Raw genomic sequence first — 19,111 nt, 5'->3', positions numbered from 1 at the left:
AGACCGCGGACCGACGAGATGTGGCCCGTCCGCTTAACTCTTCGCACTATTACTACTAGTGGCGGTAGTAACGTTGTCCCCTAATATAAGTGTTAGTTATCTTTATTTCAATTCTCGTTGTCTTCTTGGCAACGCTTGACAGTACTAGTAGCTCCCTTAGTAGGGCAAGAGAATATAGTAGACATATCTAATGGGTAAGATAAGTAGCAGGTTGCCAAGTGTGTACCTACAGTCAACATCGGGCTTCGAGTTGAAGCTCGTAATCAGGGCATAGATCAATTTGATGTCCGCCGCAGTTGGGGTGACGCCGTTGATGGTAGAAGCGCCGGTCTCGGCAACCGTCTTCTTGGGGGAGTCAACGCTGACCATGTCAACGAGCATGCGAGCAGCCTGCATCGCTCGGATCTTCTGGAGGGCTTTGCCCGCAAGCTCCAAGTTCTCTTTGCCCATTTGGGCCTTTTCGATCCAGTAGTTGGCCACAAGCTGCAGGCCGTAGCCCGCTTCAAGATAACCGTTGGCCATTTCCTCCGTGAGCATCTGTGCCATGGGCGCACGACGAATTCTGAGTGAATGAGCTGTTACCCGTTGCCATGATGATTAATGAGGTTTTCGGTTGAACATTTCGATGAAGAATGATAGGAAAGTTATCGATCGAAGCACGAATTGTGGTGGAAGGCTTACGAAGTGAAAGAGTAGGAGAGAAAACTCAGAAAAGTAGCGAAAGATCACGCGTTGGTGGGGTTTTGCGCAGCGCGTATTTTAAAGATTAGGACGCTTCTTTGGCTGAACGCGTCTCATTCACCATGTTTCATCCGAACAATCACTGACAGTGCCTACGCGCGAAATCGATCTGGAACCAAGCTGTTTATTAATTCATGGACCGGTGCCACGACTTGTATCAAGGACTTGGGGAATACCAGAGAGGTAGGTATCCACATTTCATACAGATTTACCACTCTACTTCATCCGGATCTTCATGCGGATCTTTATACGGATCTTCATGCGGATCAATCCCGTACTCTGCCATGTGATTTGCAAACTCTTTTTCTGTGTATTTAGACCTGTCAAGCATCGATTCCTCCTTATCCTCATTACATTTGGCGCAATAGAAACCCCAGTGGGCCGAGCGACCTGACGAGCTGAAGTAGGGCGCGGAAATAATTGCCATATGCCGTCGATTCTCGTCTGTAGTGGCGCATTGCGTGGACACGCGGATGAATACTTTAGTGCCACGGATCTCCGAAGCCCTCTTGTTCATGGACTGGAGGTCCACTAGCATTGTCCTGCCCCTTGCCAAGTTCTTGCTCTTCGTGTAATATCCCGGCAGGCTGAAGATATGAGGCAGAGATTTCAAGTCGTCCCTGCTGAGACTAGTGTTCCTTATGTCCAGCATGGCGGACACGGGCAAGTATGCAGACTTTTCGGTGAAACAACTGTAGCAGACTCGTTTGCAGGTGATGAGGTAGAGATAACTACCGAATGATCCGTTGCAGGCTGCGCACTTGGTGGTGCAGAGAGTTCTGTACAAGGTCGCCAAGTCAAAGTGCTTGGCATTGATGCTGATGATGGCGCGGAGGATATTGGGGCAATGCTTGAGGACCATCTGGTACTCGTGTAGCGAATCGACGAGACCCATGGCCCGGCGATTCACACGCCGGAAAGCAGTTCTGGACGGTAGATCCAGCGCCAGGAGAACCTGGGAGATGAGTTCGTAGGGGAGCAAGTCCAGCCTGCCCACTGAATGCTTGGGTTGACCGTTGTGCCGCCCATTGTCAAGGGGACACCGAGTTTCGAGATGGGCATCGTCCAAGGTATAGTCGACGATACTCAGCGTATGAGAGCCATATTTCTCAAGCCGATCTGGGGTCAGAAGCATCGCACCGAACTCCTTTGCAAGGGCGAGGAAATCCGCGGGCGTTGTGTTTTCAAACCCGGAAAGAGTCGAGAGCAGGGTTGTGAGCTTATGGAATGGGAGCTTGTCACGCATGCGAGCTAAGTACAAGACATCATTGATCTCCTTATGGGTAAGGTTGGGCGCCATTTCACTCACTACAAAGCTCAAAAGGGGAAGACATAGAGCGTGAAGAAGAACTTGGATGATTTCAGTGACTTGGCGGTGAACGCATTGAGCTCATAGGGTCGAATTAAGGTTACAGACAACACGTGGTACGATTGCTTGGCGCTGTTCCCCCCCTGCCGCCCTTCCCTTTTTGCATTATCCGCAGTTCCGTACATTGTTAAGTGTTGCCATCTCAGGCTTCTTCTCTCGTTTTTATATCTCTCTTGCTTCGCTATCGTTTTGTTTTCTATTTTTCACTGCTTTCCAGTTTCCCTCTAACGAAGAGCTGACATTCACGTAGCATCGAGGCGTGGACAACTGTAGATCGTCGAATACAGATTGTTGTTCACCTTGTTCAGACTTTCGACGGCCACCCGACTGAATCCATCCGGATTCGGATGTGCCGCTGTTCATATATCGATTTGCTCTTGTCGTCCCATGAGGCTCCAATTGCTTCAACTTCCAGCATACATGTTACAGAGCATTAAGGAACCCCCCCGCCAAACACCCAAGGCCTGACGAAATCCAAATCGCTGACAAGAATGCGCCCTTGAGCTCCAACTCCGTCTATCGATGCAGACATACAAACAGGAAACATGAACCAGCTCCCGGACAGGCTCAGCCTTGGCCAGCCCTACGTCCGATCATCCACTCGTAAACAGCCAACCCCTAACCAGGTATCAGAGGGAACATATCCAAAAAAGAACAAAAGAAATAAACACAACCTCGTTACCGCCCACCCGTATGGTCAATACCTGTCGTCCGCAAAGACTTGATAAGCCATAACCATGATCCACAGCAAGAAAATGGCCCCGACCAAGCCAAAGGCAAACACTGCCTGCCAGCTCTGGCATATGCTTTTCTGCTGCAGCCAGGCGAGTGTCTCAAGGCTCTGGCCCATCGGCTGCGGGTTGGCCCCAAAGACGTAAAGGTTACAGTTGGAGCTGACGCTGCCCGTGGGCCCCCACAGCTGGATCGATATGACGATCAGCCCGACCAGCCACAGGACAAACAGGATGAACCCCCCTATCATGACGATGCTCGGCAGCAGCCGCCGCTGGAAGATGAGCCAGAGCAGCAGCAGGATGAAGGACACGGCGAGGGCGGACACGGTTATGTAGTAGGGGAAGTACCTGTGATTTTTTTTCCCGGTTAGTCTTGGCTTGGTTTACAGGCGGGAAAATGGGGGCAAAAAAAGGGACGCACCATGGAATTGGGAGTAGGAGGGTTTGTTGGATCTGGATAAACGTCCCAAAAACTCCAATGATGGTGCAGGCGGCGATGAGCATGATGAGCATCCAGATGTTGAGCTGGACCGCGGGCCAGTGGTATTTGTGCACGCGCTCGACGACGTGGCGCTCGTAGACGAGCGAGCCGCTCGTGACCGTAGACGCCATCGCAGTTCGTGAGTGCTCAGTGTCGCTGGCCGTTGAATGGCGGATATGAAGGTGTTGAGCTTCGGTTTTGGCCCCGGGCTCCGGCGCCGTTTCATTCCCGGGCGCAAGCCCTCGCTCGGTCCAAGGTGTGTGTGCGCCTGGCGATCGGGTCGTCGCGTCAAATGGCTCAATTTGGTCTTGCGCTCTTTTTTTTTTTTTTTTTGTGTCGAACAAATTCCCCGCCGGCAGCTCCCCTCGCCGATCGTTAGTGCTGCCTCGTTTGCCTCGAGCCGCAATTGCAATCGCACGCAGCCGGGAGTCGCTGCTGGAAGCGCAACACAGAGCCGTTGTTTATGATCCCTCCGGAACCCCCAACAAAGCCCCTCTGGCCCAGGGCAGTTATCCAGACCACCTCCGCTAAGATCTCAGCGCAATCTCTAGCGGTGAGGGAAAGCGCCCTCGTCGCAGGGGAAGTGCGCACGAACGGGTGCCACGTCGCGGTGGAGCTTTGTTAGGAGGTTGGCTGGGGAATTGATCCGAACGTGTGCGCGCCTGGGAGAATCGGCAATCAATTGGATGCCCCACTTGGCGAGATCGGCCGGTCTCGATTTGCGCGTGGCTGGGATTCGGGAGAACGATCGGTGTATCGTAGGAGTTTGGATCTGGTAAAACCTGACCGCGCACGATGGAACGGGAAAAAAGAGAGCAACGTGACCTCAGGGAAAAGCGAGCGACGGGGATTGCGACAAGATGCGATCCGATGCGACCGAAGCCCAAGGCTGGTTCCTTGAGGGCTTGTGTTCTGTAACTTCTGTGCCGCGCCGCGCCGGCCGTTTGTCTTGGGCGTTTCTCGGGAGCCAAGAGATCTTGGCACAAGCTCTCTTGGCTCCTGGTTGGGTTGACAGCCGTGGGGGACAGGGGCCTTCTTCGGTTCTTCCCTGTCTTGAGCTGGTTCCCCAGGTGCGATTGATCAATGGAACAGGCTGCCAGATCGGACTCGAGATCGTAATCCAAGCGGGACAGAACTTTAAATCTACTGTGAGTTTGTCTCGGTTGATCGGGTAGAATTGGGTTCCAACGGGACAAGCATTGCGATACTAAACGGGACAAGCAATTGATGACAGCTCATCAGACGTGCATCCATCTCCAGAACGTTCGTTGTGCCTGGATAGGCTTCGGGCCTGCACGGAGTGTGGAGACGCTATGAGTTTCCGAATTGGTGGCTGGGCGGTTGGGCAGATGCCAAGACTGCCGGTGGCAGGAGATCCCACATGAAGCATGATGCGTTCAAACCGCCCATTGAAATGGTACTTTCTGCAAGGGACCGCCCACGACTCCGCAGAATTTAATCTCAATCAAGGGTGAAAGGACAATGCTTGTTGGTCACAGAGGAGTAACAACAACCCTATTCTATACCCTGTATCCTATATACACTAGTTAAGCTGCTTAGGTGGTAAGGAGTTTAAGGCCTGGGATTTGTGACACAAAAGGGGAACTGAACCGATCGAGTCAACCCCCTGACGATGCTTCTACCCAGCAAGATAAGAACCTAGCCAACCGCTGTCGCTTCTCCGTCCTCTCTTCTCCTCTTGTATCCCTCCATCCGGTGCGCTGCATTATAACAAGCTCTCGCCGAGTGCACACCTCACTATGGAGCACCCTGCACGCACCGTTTCTTGGGCTTGGAGCTCGTTCGTAGCGAGACTCGGGTTCACCTCGACTAGGTCGACGGCGACTAGGCTGCCCGTCTCGTGCACGCACTCGCAGATGTAGTCACCCTCGCGAAGCGTCAGACCACCGCGCACTGGAGTGCCCGTGGACGGCGCCCACATGGGGTCTAGAGCGTCCACATCAAACGACAGGTGGATCGGGGTGTCGCTGCCGATGTGCGCGAGCGCCATCTCCATGACGCGGCCGATGCCATGCCTGGTTTGAATGAGCGGTCAGTCAGCCTTAGCCATACTCCAAGGAATGGGGTTCCCGCCCAGGAAGACTCACTTGTCGATATCATACATGCTGAACGCCTTGATCCCGTTCTCGCGCAGGATGCGCTTCTCGCCGGCGTCGACGTCGCGCAACCCGATGTACACCAGCTTCCTGACGCTAATGCGGTGCTCGTCCTCCAACCACCCAAAATAATCCTCATTGTCCTCCCTGGCCAGGCCCGTCAGGAAGCTGACGGGCATGCCGTGGATGTTCCCGCTGCCGCTGGTCTCAGGCGTGTTGATGTCGGCGTGCGCGTCGACCCAGATGACGGCCATCTCGCGGCCGAGGCGCTCGCGCACCGCCTTGGCCGTCCCCGCGATGGTGCCGATGGCGATGCTGTGGTCGCCGCCCAGCGTCAGGACCAGCCTGCCCTCCTTGGCGTGCGAGTGCACCTGCTCGGCGATGCGGCGCGTCACGGCCGACACGGCGCGCGGGTTCTTCATGTTGCGGAACGGCGGGTCGTGCGCGGGGACAAAATCCTTGTATGTGTGCACCGCGTCGTGCCCGTACATGTTGTACCCTAGCTCGTCGCGGATCTGGTCGAGCAGGCCCGACTCGATGAGGGCTGCGGGCCCGCCATCAACCCCGGCTTTGCCCTGTTTGCTGGGTGGTTAGAAGGAATGCGACCGGGCGGAGCGATTAGGGGTAGTGGGAGGTATGCGACGTACCTGCCCGCCGGAGAATCCCACTGCCACGATACCCAGATCCTCCGGGTGGGAGAGGAATTTTGACTGGACTAAAGATGTGTTCATCTTGCCAAAGTGGTTTGACCGGTTGCTTGAGGTAGGCGATGGGCTGTCTCGGAGCGCGCCACTCGTCCGGTTGGATCGTGGGCCGTCGCTGTCGTTGTAGTCGCCAATGCGGGAGGGAGACATGGAATATACAGACTGGTATCGAGAATGCAATCGAAAACAGGGAGAGGATGGCGTCGGTGGGAGGGCTATCGGTGAAGGGAGGATACTCAGCACTCGCAGCTGCTCAGGTCCTGTGGGCTGTCAGGATCAACCTGGAATGTTGGAAAAAGTATGAGTAAGTGAAACAAAGCAGAGATATAAGCCGATATCAAAGCACAATGGCAAAGATAAGCCCAGATCTTGCGCACATGGCCAGCAGGGCCGGCCCTGGACCGGCGCGGGACCCTGCGCGGTGACGCGATGGCCTAGGAAAGTGGGAATGGAGGGGCAGAAACCTTGACAGCCTTGACGGCTTCCAGGTCAGATGGTGGGGTTTTAGCCTTGGCCTTTTACAGCCACTGCCAAAAGCGGCGCTGAGTGGACGCGAGAGCCAACCATAATTAGAGCCAAAACCTACCTGCGTTTGAAGCCGTTGAGCTGAGCCACCGAGAGGATGACACAGCGATAAGATAATGGGTTGGAGGGGTTGACACTGTCTTAGTCTAGATGCGAAGCAAATGTAGGGGCCGAGCGGGCGATAAACTTGGTTACAAAGGATCTGTTGGTCAAGGAAATCACCAGATACGGTCTGGGGAAAGGGCAATGGAAGCCTCTTTATAAAACCTCGATTCAAGTGGAGAACTGATGAAGGAGATAAGATCTCTCTGATTTCTCTCAGCGTTTGGGTTCCACCGTGCCCTCGGTCCTTTTCTCTCCCTCGGATCCTTGGGTTTCTCATGCCGATAATCCCTCAATTTTACCGTCTGTACCGGGGATTGGAACGGCAGAGATTTGGCATTGAAACCTGGCGTCGGACCCGATTGCCGTTAAGTTATAAGTGCGATTGCAGTTAATGGCAGGACCTTTGCCAGGAGCGGATACCCCCGGAAAGACCCGGCCCACTCGCCGTGTTTCCACGTCAGCCCGAACCCGCTCACCGCTGGAGGCCGTCCGAGTCGCCGCGGGACCATGGCCACGAGATCCCCTTCTTAGGTAAGAGATTGGGGCAGCGCTTAGCAAAGACTCGGCGTTCTTCCATGTTCTGTCCACTTGCCAGTGTCACGAGCCCAGCGTTTGTGGTAGAACTACATCGAGGCCATTGAATGCCGAAACGGACTGAATCTGTCTGCTTCGGGGTTGTGAACGCTAGGTATTACATGTATTCAGGTGACGTTAATTTAGTGTACAATCCAAAAAGGAGTAACCGCCACGGTCGACAGCTAAATTACAAGTGGTTACACCCGCTGGACTCCCCCAAATCTTTCCCCAGGGTCATCTCTAAAATCCGGCAGCTAAAACCAGAGAGTCATCCACTCCCCCGACCTCAAACGCCATGATTCCACAATCAATGTTCAGTGCCTTGAACAGGAGGGAAGGCGGACAATATCCTGGACCCAGGCTCTTGGGCAGAACATCCCGTCAACCATTGCCTTATCAGGCACAACGGCAGCCGTTGGCACCGTAGCAATCTTCAACAAGCTCATGGCCAAGGCAGCGCTGAGCGCAGCAGTGTTCAGGCAGTCCTTTCTGAACCCGCTCAGCATCATGTCTCCCCTTTGAGCAAATCCCCCACCCAGCCCATGCTCTCCCGTCTATCATCCGACACCCTGGCGTACTCAAGCAACAACCTGAGCACATACACCTGCATGTCCTCCTTCCTCAGCACCCTTGCTGCCCACTCCTTGCCCGCCAGCGCGATCCTCTCAGCCGCCTCGTCGTGCGCCGGGATGCCGCTCATCTGGTCGCCCAAAAAGTACTCCATAATCCCATACCAGTCCCCGAACCGGGTATCCATGGGCACAAAGTGCTTCCAGGCAATGAGCCTGCTGTCGTGCCACTCACGCCACAGCGTCGCCTTGACGGGGAGGCTCGTAGACCGGAGAAAGCCGAGGTACCGGCCGCTGAAGCTGTTGCCGTCAATGTCGGGCAGGTACTTGTAGTGGAACTGTTCGGCCATGGGCATGCCGGGGACAACGGAGAAGTAAGGGCTTGTGTAATTGCACTGGTTTGGCTCATGGTCTTCGTAGTCGCACATAAGGTCTGTTAGCGCGACGGACGACCAGGAACCGACCCAGTCTGCGAGGCGGCTGTGGCGCCGCGCCGCGAGGCGGTACTCTTTGGGCGGGAGGCCAAAGTTGGGCGGCGCGCTGGTGCCGTTCTCCGCCAGGGCAAGCTGCGTCGCGTTGTTCATGGCCACGAATCGGTGCCGCTGGAAGGCCCGCCACGTGTGCTCCCGGTTGTGCCCGCCCGTAGCCACCCCGCGCCAGATGGCCATGTCTTCCTTGTCGGACCAGGGTATGTCGGCGCCTTCGCTGCCCATGAAGCGTTCTTCCTCTTTCCAGTACATTGGCGCAGGGAGCAGGATCTCGTTGTTGACGGCGAGCTTGGAGCCGCCGAACATGGGGAAGAGAACCTTGGTGGCCGAGACGCTCAAGGGCTCGACAAAGATGCCTTCTAGACCTTGCTGATCCGGCTGATGGCAGAAGTCGGTGCTCAGTGTGTAGTTGGCGACGAAACCGTCGCGCATGTGCTTGAGTGCGAAGCTGCTTTTGATCAGAGGCGTTGTGTCGAAATCGGTGATGACAGCAGCTTTGCGCGCCGGGCTGCTGGGTGCGCAGCCGCGACGGGCAATGAGCCAGTAGTGTTCTGCAGATGACGGTTGTTAGCGCAAAGTCTGTATCCCGACTAGGAGGAACGGACGAAGAATTCGTACTTTCGCCTTCCCACTGCTTCTCGGGTGTCTTTTCATGTTGGTCTAGCCCTTGACCCGGCGCCGCTAGCTTTTCAAACTCCGATACCACGCTTTTAGCGTCCGCCATTCTCCTCGTCTTAGCCGCCTTCTTCATGTACCCATTGATATCCTCCCATGGAACCACCAACCGCGGCTCGTCCATTGCGTTCAGCGCAAGATCCATATCCGGCAACATGTGTTCAATGGTGCCGATCAGGTCCAACCAAATGGTGGTCCAGAACCAGTCGCTCCCTGACGACGCCTTGCCGTCGCGGATGCTGATGCGCATCTCAAAATCCCAGGCATCCTTGCGTATGCGGGCCGGTTTGAGCGCCCAGAACGGCTCAATGTCGTGGTAGATTTGGTCCCAGAAGTCTTCGACGATCAGCGCATCCTTCTCCCTCGCGAATTGGTACCACCTGTCGAACCCAGGCGGGGGATGTCGGCCCCGCCGTTCTCGGTAACGGGCAGCGGCTTCGGAGAGTGTTCGGGACGTTTTCGAGAGCTTCTCGGCGAAATCCTTCTCGGCGGCTTCAATCAGGCGGTCAATGGGATGTTTGCCTGGGCTTTGCTTGCTCCTCCATGGGCTCGCGATAGAGCTGACGCCTGAAGTGAGGTCGCTGGGCGAGGCCAGCAACCAGAAACAGAAGGCGAATAGGAATGCTGGGATTACATAGCGCAAGGCAGCCGAAGGTCGTCGGGGGAACGCCATAATGCTATACACTCATCTCGAAGAGGAGGCGGAAGGATCGCGGCGGAAGGATCGAGTCGAGCCCCCGGGCTGGATCGTCGGGGGGGAATGATCAATGTCGAGATGGCGTGTACATACGCGGATTTGGTGGAGCACCTAGCAGGCGATCATTCCGCCAATATGGGCTTTTGCGCGTGCTTTCGACCAGAAAAACCAGATAAATCGCCCACAAGAGATGTGTAGCTGTAGGTATCTCGTAGGCAGGTCGACTCACAAGAGAAGTAGGAAAACAATTCTCTCGCATCGCCATGCATACTGTACTAAGCAGCCACCCTACGCTGGGCTAAACGAGTCAGGGCTGGCAGGGAGAGATGTGCAAACAACCCTGCGCCCAGGGCTAACATTAGCGTTAAAAAGGGGAACTTAGTACGAAGTGCTCCGTAGTACGTAGTTTCGTACTTCGTATTGGGTTAGGGCGTACCACAGATGAGCTGAAATTCTGGCCACGCGATGGCTTCGAGACGGCACGACCATGGCAGGATGGAGTGCAGGATGCTTACCCACGGTTTTCTTTTCCTGCAGTTGGTTGATCCCCCAATCTCTGCCTGCATTGACAGTTTGACACCTGCAGCAGCGGGCGCTTAACGTTACTACTGTACCGACCTTAGACGTATGTTACCTCGTAAAGTAGCGTAATTTGACTGTATCCATACGGCACTGCAACTCCATCGCAGAACGCTACAGATACGGACGTACCTTATTACATTGAGTACGATGCACAGGTACCCGGAGTACCTGGCAATAGGACATCAAAGTGAACTGCGAAACATAGGAGAAATGTCACTGGAACTACGGTAAGGGCTCTGGAAGGTTCCAAGCCCAACGCCTACGAGCCCAAACAACGGAATGTTCAGGCCTGCCAAGATGCCGGTTGAATGGAAAACTCGACAGAAGTATCCGTATATGCTTCTAACATACAATACACTTGGTACAGATCTCTACATAGTACAAGACAATACGCCAGATGCTGTCTATCAAGTTACATGCGCCGTGCTCTTGTGCAAACCTGCTGGACAGCGGATGTCGTTGTACAATACAGTAAAAATACAATGACTGATGATCTGAGAGTGATACCCTGACACACTGCGAACCCAGCTAAGCTCGATATCCATCTAATGCTTTTGCGCCCCATGTCAGCCGGCCTGGAACGGGTCCTTATCCTCAGGAACCGTAACGTCGCCGTCGTCCACCGCCCTGGCCACGAGTTCCCGGTAGCTAGGTTTGAAAGGCCACTGGGCCCACGCCTCGACGATCTCGGCGAGCTGGCGCGCGTTCAGGACCCTCGTCGAGATGCCGCCGTACCCGTCAAAGGGCGAGCCGCCCAGCTTGGGATCCCGCAGCGACGGGCAGTTGGGGAGCAGGGCCTCGTAGGCGCCCGGGAAGGTGTACTCGAGTGCCTTGCTGATGGGGCTGGTTGGCTGGTGCAGCAGGCCGCGCAGGATCAGCTCAAACATGTCGCCGCTGCGGGTCGAGTTGGGCCCCATCTCGCGCAGCGCCGAGGGGACCGCCCGGGGCTGGATGTCGAGCAGCGCGCAGGGCACGTTGGGGAAGAACTCGGTCGGCTGGACGGCCAACGGCTCGACGTAGCGGCGGTCCCATGCGAGCAGCGGCGGGTCTTGGCGGATGGCGTGCAGATTGTCGCGTACTTTCACGAACTCGGTGCGGAGGAGTTTTTCAAACGCCATGACGCCGGCCTCCATCTCTTCTATCAACCGCGCCGCCTCGGCCAGCTGCGCCTCGTCCGAGCCCGCCTTGCTGTATATCTCGATGGCCCTGGCGCGCAGTGCCATCATCTCGTCGACTTGTGCGTCGCGCTTGTCGAACGCCCGCACAAGAGTGTCGAGCGATTTGAGCCGCTTCGCATTCGCCTTTTCATCAAGCTCCCCTTTGGCAATCTTTGCCACGAGCTCATTTCTCTGCACCTGGTAACTCCGGAGCAGCCGAGACCCTTGCTGGCCAGCAATCACCTGCTCGCCCCCAGACAGGGCAAAATCCTTCATAGCCTGTGACTTTCGCCCCGGCGGCATGACGAGCCCGCTCTCGCGCATGCGCTGGAGGGTCCTGCCCATGCTCTCGGCGTCGATGTTCACGTCGCGGAGATACCACTGCGACGCCTCGGCGCCGGCAATCTCACAGGTCCACTCGGTTGCTATGTCGGCCTCGACGGCCACCCTGGTCCGTCGTTGGACCATTCGCGGCAGGATGGCTTGCTTTTCGTCGTCAACAACCCAAATCAGCATTCGCACCAAGCCATATTTCTGAAAAAGCGCTCCGGGGCGGATTGTAGACAGGAGCTGGAACAGCACGAGCTGCGAGACGCTCCCGAAGCTGCGGAACTTTTTTTTCGGAAAGAGAGATAGGTTAACCGTAACGAGCAGGGTGTCGTTGCGCTCGGGGGTTTCGGACGGTTTGTATCTCCTCTCGACCTGGTGCGGCAGGCATTCTGGGGTGAGAACCTCAGCGAGCTCGTCCCAAACGATGCCGTTCTTGGGTAGCAGCTGGGTGCCGGGCCGTTCTAATAAAGGTTGGAGCCAGGGCTGGTAGAAATCCATATCGGGCTCGAGCAGGAGATGAGAGCGTGGCTGGAGCATATCGTTTAGTTTTTGGCTCCAAAGGCCGGTGCCTGGGAAGACATCGATGATATCGCACCCTTTGTGGCGTTCCAGGGTCGGTTTGATGTAGTTTAACGCGTCGTCGCACAACTTATCGCTGACAATGTTGACCCGGCTGCGGTCCATTTTCGGCGGCTTTCCCTTGCTAGGCGTCCATGTCCAGACATTGGTGTCGAGCAGATCCTTTGCTATCTTGTGTTCGGCGGCCAGAATGGCTGGTGAAATTTTCGGGGCCCTAGAGCCGAGACTTCTCTTTGCCTGCACGAAGACGGAAGCTTCTGCGATCTTTGGGAGTAATGCTCGAACATTGTGGCGGGATGGCAACATATGGACAGGGACCCGGCGCAAAAAGGGAGGATCGCCGCAACCATCAAGGGATTCTCATCGAAAATTGGCGCGGAATGCGAACCTTTGCGTCTCTGCACTGTCTGCAGACACCAGTGAAGTCTCGATAAGATCCGATAAGCTATTCTGCCATTTCTGACCGCCGGGCATCCTGGAGCAAGGGTTGGGGTTAGTAGTGCGACACATTCAGGGGCTCGCGTCGTCTTCGAGGAGGGGAGTTTACAATACCTAATCCTTCCCATTATTCGAGCGCAGTCGTGGAAAGCTGTCATGGCATGCGATGACTCGCCTTATATGTAATCAAGCGGAAGTGTGGGGCCGAAGTGCTGGTATTAATGTGGCAGGCGGTGGACAGCGCCAGGGGTATATAAGTTAGTTTAAGTGAACAGGTCTTCAACAGGAACCACTACACTTTCAATGGCGTTATGGTGTAGCGGTTCCAGTATGGGCGTTGAGAAAATTCCTAGATAGCCTCTGGTCGACGAGTGGTACTGTCCCAGACTGCTGCCCGGGCTCGAACGCCTGCCTCTCTTTTTGGGTTCGACTCCTCAATCAAGCACCCTTTTTTGGCATTTGCTTACATACGTACATACATTACATCGCCCGCTGACGCTTTAGTTACCGGTATATAGCTGCCCATTCTGATGGACTAATTTCCATCACAGCCATGGGAAGCTCTCCCTCCGCCAAACAAAGGACGACGAGCGGCGGTTCACAAAGCCCCATCTCCACCAGCACAATGGTTACACAGCCACCCCAACACCCAGCACTTCCCCAAAGTCTCGATACCGCACACGGCTCCGTCCGCCCGTCGTACTACCGCTTCCTCGCCTCTCTTTCACAGGACTCACCACTCCCAACCCGACCCCCTCATGAGCGGGCAACCTCAGATCCTTCCTTTCCAAAACCACCCCCTCGCCAGCACCAAACTTACAACCCGGCCTACCCGACGCAGCCCCCGCGCGTCCCTTCGCCCCCTCCGAGTCCATAGCCGCCGCCGACCTCTCCAGTTTCCTAAGAACCCTCTCCAACCGAAACCGGGCGCCATAAACCGGGCTCAGCAGCGCCGCGACCCTTCTGTTGCCTCCCATCCCTATCCCAACTCCCATCAACCCACCACCACCAGCAGCACTAGGAGATGTACTGGCGGCAGCGGTGTCGGTGTGCAAAGCAATAATCCCATCCGCGTCGGACACGTCCAGCAACAGGGTCCAGCGCTTCCACAGCCGGAACCCGTGCGCGCCAAACACAGCCAGGACCTCGCGCTGCGGGAGGAAGTAGCGGAAGGGTGTCGGCGAGAGGAGGTGGTGCAACAGGTGGGCCACGGCGTACTGCAGGAAGGGGTAGCTTGACATGACCAGCCGGCGCTGTTCGTCCCGGGGCGGGAGTGGAGTGGTTGAGGATTGGGATGGGGATAGGGATGATGGGGACGGGTGGTGGTACTGAGGCGGACGGAGTGGCGCCGGGTGGTTGGATGTGCAATGTGGGGTCTGTTGCTGTTGTTGTTGTGGGTTTGGATCCGAGAAGGGGGAGCAAGGTGGTAGGTTGAATCCGTGATGGTGGTGGCCTGATTTTGGTGATTTGACGGGGGAAACTGGAGGTCTCTTGTGCCCAAGCCCTTCGAAGTCCCGCATATTAAGGTAGGTCAGGCAGGCACGGAGCAGGGCGTAGTGAGAGATGTCGATGTAACTGGCAGGCGGGAGGTTGGCTGAGATAGACGAGTTGCTTGGAGCGAGGCACGCAAAACCTCGGCCGGAGAGGAAGAAGGAGCGGACGGAAGTGTGGATGGGCTGGACGCGCTGCAGGCCGAGGGGTTCCTGGGTGCCCGGCTGGCAGGCGTCAGGTTGTAGCTCGAGGAGGCCGATTGAGCGGGCGCGCAGCCAGCGGTGGAATTGATAGGGGGTGTCGGTAGTGATTTCTGAATTTCGGAGCTGACGCAGCTCACGCATCGAGAAGGGCGTGCCGATGTCGAAGGCCATAAGCGGGCCGGATGCTTGGTACAAGGCAAAGGGGTCTGGCTCGCTGAGACGCACCGCAACGGACAGGTCGTTGAGGCGCATCGGCTCCGCGGCGAGGATCGCCCATTGAAACAGGATCAGGGACTCGGCTTTTTCTTTCTCGTTCAGGGTTGACAGCATCCACTCGTACAGGCCATGGAGATCGCCGGGGACTTCTTCCAGGGTGTATTCGATCATCTCCTGGGTGGCGCCCTCGATGATGGCCGCGTTCAAGATGTTGACGACAATCTCGGCCCACAGGAATACGCCGCTTGATTTTTGCCCGACGGTCATGACCGTGTGGTTTCGCTCCTCCCATTCGGCCACCAGATTCAGGTTGACATACCGCAGGATATCGTCGCTGTTGCGCAGATGCATCGGAATGCTTATCGTGTTTTGGTCCTCGATCTCTGGGTGATAGGCGCTCGCAACGCAGACGCTAAAATCCGAGTTACGGGCCATTCGTGACAGACGGCCAAGCAGCTCCCGGACATACGCTCGACCAGCATCATCTGCTATTTCGACGAAAATAAAGGTCCTTCTGGCCGACGTCTCGATTCTCTGCTTCACGTAGTGGTCGGCAAAGAAGGAAACCACCTGTGCGTCGTCAAAGGGCGTCGAGCCCCGCCGTGCTTGATCGTATAATTTTACAAGTGCCTTCCGAAGACGGGAGTCGTGGAGGAAGAGCTGTGCGAGGAGGCGTCGGTAGACGGCCGCCGGGCCGGCTTCGTGGTGGTGGTGCTGCTGCTGTCGCGCTCCGGGTATGCCGACGTTCTTGGCGTCATCGCCTTCAGCAGTAGTCCATATGAAATACGCGCCCGCTGGCCCCCACTGCTTCTCCAATCTTCTCCGGAGCGACCTAAGCAGGACACTCTTCCCGCATCCCGGCTCGCCCCTAATCCAAAGAACTTTGTGTTTGCTCGGCCCGTTGCGGTGATGCCATGCCTCAAAGTCATATAGGTCATACAACCAGAGGCATGTACCTGGGTAGGAGGCTACTGGACTTGCTTCGAGATGAGTGAGCTGTGGCTGGATGAGGGCAGACAGGCAAGCTGACTCGTGTGAGTTGTGTGAATTTGTTCCTACAGCAATCTTTGAAGCACCTACCTATCTCCTTGGCGTCCAATACATGTCGCTGGTGACTGTCAGATTATTACTCCCGTGGCAAATAAGGGGAAACCTTACTCTATCTTCTTCGCTAGCAATAAATGCAGTCAAGGTTTTAACCAGGGCGCAATATCCGGGGTCCTCTGCCGATGCGAACTTGCAGATGTTATCGTGCAGCGCCCCTATCGTCTCGGCGCACTCCCGAGGGTCACCGATGAAGCTTGCTAGCCGACGGATGGTCTTCTCTTGTCAGCGGGAACACGGCTGCCTTACGATGCACTTACCATTTCTGACCTGAGCTCGGGGTCGCTGTTGGTTGGAAGAACCGACTCCTGGAAAGTCTTGACGCGGAAATTATAGTCGTTCCACAGGCGTACGAACGCCTGCCGGCCTAGCTCAACCGTCACGCTGTTGGCACCGCATAGTTCCGACAGGACAGGGTCGTTGGAATCGATGGGGAGCGTGACGCATGCCATGCTCTTGATGGCATCCCCAAGGTCGCAGTGTTCGGTTCCGCGGTGGGGGCTTCCGAGAAACACTACGGCGGACGTCGAAAGGAGAATGTCCTTTAATGGCCCATCTCGCTCTGCTTCGGAGATGCGGAGGAGCTATAAGCGTCAGTGACAAGCCCGTCTCTCTCGACGGCGCCATGGCAGTTACCTCCTTGACCAGAACACCTCCCGTGGAATGAACCACGAAGATAATGGGTCTGGCTCTCGCGCCCAGCACCGCGCGTGTGCTGGCAAGCTCGACTAACAGTTCTCCCGCATGGGCAAAGATATCACCCTGAAGCCGGAGCGGCTTTTTGTCGACGACGAGGGTATGATAGCCCCAAGTGAAGACCCTGGCATTGGGACATGACTCTGGCAGGAAGGTCAATGGCCAATACGCGTCAGCCTCGGCTTCAGCGCCCTGACAGGAATGGTCGGCTGGATTGATGGCTAGCTTGAGCCTCGACGACGACTTGGCCGAGTTCTTTCTCCGCAGACTCCTAGATCTACCAACGGAGCCTAATGCTTCAGCAAGCACGGGTTCGGAGTTCGATCGGCGTAGCGCGGATACCGGCGGGGGTTTCTTGAGTCGCCGTCGCGTGGAGGTGTTATGTCCAGTCGAGTTGGGGCTGATTGGGGTCTGCTCCTGCACCTGACACTTCCATGACCGGACTGGATGCCCGCCGATGCCGTGCACAAGAATGACACTGAGCCCGCTGTGGTCAGCGGAAACGATCAGGGAAGCGCGGACAATGTTTAGGTTACTCACTCAACCGCCGGGTCTACTGGCCAGTCTGGCTCGTACAGAAGAGTGAGACCGACCGACTTGATCGAATCCTCTTGCACCTTCATTTTGCGGGACGGTCATGATACGGGACGGTCCGAGGCAGCGTTCGTTTGCGTCGCAGATCTTGAACGTGCCACAGAAATGGGAGGTTGGCGAAAAGTGCGGCTGTCGTGCAAACACGGTGCACCTGGGAACTGAAGAAGCATCCGAGTTTGAGATCAAGAGCCAGCCTGCCAGGCCTAGCTCGGTCCATCCTTCTTGATCACCTTGTATTAATACAGATCCTTACCCTTAGTATAGCCTTGCTGGTGCTGTGAGCTATGACGGCAGAACGGTGCCCTCAGCCGGACCTTGAACGGTTCTGAAACATACTTTACGCTATCTCTCCGAATCCTAGACCTATTGTTTTGGGCTGCTTTGTCGCTAGAGGTTGGCGAGGAAGCGGCCGGGCGACGCCCAAGTCTTCAACCGTGCCGTCTCTTGCCGCTTTCAAGCATGTAAAAGCCGACAAGTATAACCGAGCCGGCTGTTCGCGCCGGTAGGAAATGCTCGCTCTGCCTCATTCGGCGTGTCGTGAGGTAGAGGCAGGCAGGGCGCATTGCTGTGGCGAAAGAATGGGAGCGAGGAGGCGACAACCTACATTATGCATCTCGTCCGACGTCGAGCAGTCTGGCCCTCACTTGCCAAATCAAGCGTGGAATGTCGGTAGCTCGGAACCAGGAACATGGAAACGGAAGGGGCACATTGGTAACTCAGATCCGTCGTCAGAGGGGACAGATACGGATACAGTAGTGATAATCGGGGCCTGACGTGATGGCAATTCCCTCTAGAGCATCCCGCACCTCACACCTTCAGGGCGCATAATCCGCATATTGGACGACTACCGGGAGGTAGGAAGATCATGCGATTGCTGCTGACAAAACCTGGCTCGAGCCTGACAACAAGAACCAGCAGAAGAAAAAGCGACTAAAATGTCGAAAACGACCAACCGGAGTTTTCGCTGGGTGCACAGACTCGCCATGTACTGTATTGCCGGCGATGGGTAAGTATGGAGGGTGTGCTTGAACGGATATACTCCTTGGTGTAAGTGGTGTAAACTCGGTGTGTGTCTCCTGCTTGGTGAATCCAGGCGGGACGGGAACAGGATCGAGATCGAGAACGGATCAATCGCGGAGTGCTAGCAATTTCTGGGGTACAGTTGATTGATGACTCAGCACTCAGCCCGCTTGAAATGATGCCCACGTGAAATGGTGGGGCTCCGAACTCGCCCGGGCGGGGCCTCTTTCCAACCTTGTCTCTCACATGGCAAGGACGGTACACACCAAGTTGTCCTCATTACGCCTGCAATGTGATAGCGCGTCGAGATGGCATGGGCCCGTGTATTGTGGGCTATATACTTGAGCCTTGAGGTGAGCTCACTGTTCGAATAGCCTTCCGCAACTGGCCGCTGATCGCCAAGTTACCTGTTTGCAGGACGTCATCGTCCAGCAGGTAAGCCCAACCTCACGAGTGCGAGCGTGCCGGCCTTGCACCTAACCTGGGTATTTCTCTAGATCCTCCGCATTCCGGCCTTCCATCGTGGCGTTCGTCGGATACACAGGACCGTTGAAGATCTCCGCCATGGCCGAGATCCAAGCGAGCCGTTGCGGCAGGGCGAGGCCACAGGTAGGCACTTGGAATATTGAGAGCGCGCGCAACCAGGGCAGGGGCTGATTCCAGCACAGCTGAGCCGAATCGCGCAGAAGGCTTCTTGAAGCACTTCATCGAGGAACTCCGAAACCAAGCCCGCGGTCGATGGGATGACGTTCCTCCGCCTCCGCCAAAGCGTTGAACGGGAGGCAAATACGTGTTATGCTTTGGAAAGATACCTCTCAGACGATACCCAAAGTGCTCGACGGCAATACCCTAGCGATCCGGCATTCGTCGGTTGAGACACGTATCCCCGAATCGAAATGCGCCTACCTCACGCTCGACAG

General features: G+C 56.1%; 7 protein-coding genes across 7 annotated transcripts; 1 reads left to right on the top strand and 6 right to left on the bottom strand.

The window, feature by feature from the left end:
- Positions 1–33: 33 nt before the first annotated feature.
- Positions 34–522, bottom strand: N656DRAFT_768060 (uncharacterized protein; the record flags this gene model as incomplete). The annotated part of the gene is made up of 2 exons (XM_064813596.1): positions 34–80; positions 231–522. 2 exons carry the CDS (start codon positions 520–522, stop codon positions 34–36), a joined length of 339 nt encoding a protein of 112 aa, XP_064670654.1.
- Positions 523–949: 427 nt separating this feature from the next.
- Positions 950–1,876, bottom strand: N656DRAFT_789178 (uncharacterized protein; the record flags this gene model as incomplete). The annotated part of the gene is made up of 1 exon (XM_064816762.1): positions 950–1,876. The coding sequence occupies one exon, from the start codon at positions 1,874–1,876 to the stop codon at positions 950–952; it is 927 nt and encodes a 308-aa protein (XP_064670653.1).
- A 931-nt stretch (positions 1,877–2,807) lies between these two features.
- N656DRAFT_789177 (uncharacterized protein) lies at positions 2,808–3,456 on the bottom strand (the record flags this gene model as incomplete). The annotated part of the gene is made up of 2 exons (XM_064816761.1): positions 2,808–3,192; positions 3,266–3,456. 2 exons carry the CDS (start codon positions 3,454–3,456, stop codon positions 2,808–2,810), a joined length of 576 nt encoding a protein of 191 aa, XP_064670652.1.
- Positions 3,457–5,051: 1,595 nt separating this feature from the next.
- On the bottom strand, positions 5,052–6,296 carry N656DRAFT_789176 (Ureohydrolase; the record flags this gene model as incomplete). Its single annotated transcript, XM_064816760.1, has 3 exons — positions 5,052–5,361; positions 5,434–6,017; positions 6,090–6,296. 3 exons carry the CDS (start codon positions 6,294–6,296, stop codon positions 5,052–5,054), a joined length of 1,101 nt encoding a protein of 366 aa, XP_064670651.1.
- A 1,561-nt stretch (positions 6,297–7,857) lies between these two features.
- Positions 7,858–9,757, bottom strand: N656DRAFT_708527 (glycosyltransferase family 90 protein; the record flags this gene model as incomplete). The annotated part of the gene is made up of 2 exons (XM_064811511.1): positions 7,858–8,960; positions 9,028–9,757. 2 exons carry the CDS (start codon positions 9,755–9,757, stop codon positions 7,858–7,860), a joined length of 1,833 nt encoding a protein of 610 aa, XP_064670650.1.
- Positions 9,758–10,929: 1,172 nt separating this feature from the next.
- N656DRAFT_708528 (S-adenosyl-L-methionine-dependent methyltransferase) lies at positions 10,930–17,200 on the bottom strand (the record flags this gene model as incomplete). Its single annotated transcript, XM_064811512.1, has 8 exons — positions 10,930–12,707; positions 13,691–13,837; positions 13,898–14,249; positions 14,340–15,842; positions 15,936–16,097; positions 16,142–16,465; positions 16,554–17,055; positions 17,118–17,200. The coding sequence occupies 8 exons, from the start codon at positions 17,198–17,200 to the stop codon at positions 10,930–10,932; spliced, it is 4,851 nt and encodes a 1,616-aa protein (XP_064670649.1).
- A 1,299-nt stretch (positions 17,201–18,499) lies between these two features.
- On the top strand, positions 18,500–18,966 carry N656DRAFT_797621 (uncharacterized protein; the record flags this gene model as incomplete). Its single annotated transcript, XM_064817668.1, has 4 exons — positions 18,500–18,544; positions 18,609–18,626; positions 18,689–18,800; positions 18,860–18,966. The coding sequence occupies 4 exons, from the start codon at positions 18,500–18,502 to the stop codon at positions 18,964–18,966; spliced, it is 282 nt and encodes a 93-aa protein (XP_064670648.1).
- Between the last annotated feature and the right edge of the window lie 145 nt (positions 18,967–19,111).

Source organism: Canariomyces notabilis (assembly GCF_033297395.1).
Source record: "Canariomyces notabilis strain CBS 508.74 unplaced genomic scaffold N656scaffold_9, whole genome shotgun sequence".
NCBI lineage: Eukaryota > Fungi > Ascomycota > Sordariomycetes > Sordariales > Chaetomiaceae > Canariomyces > Canariomyces notabilis.
This window is presented reverse-complemented; position numbering and strand designations above follow the sequence as displayed.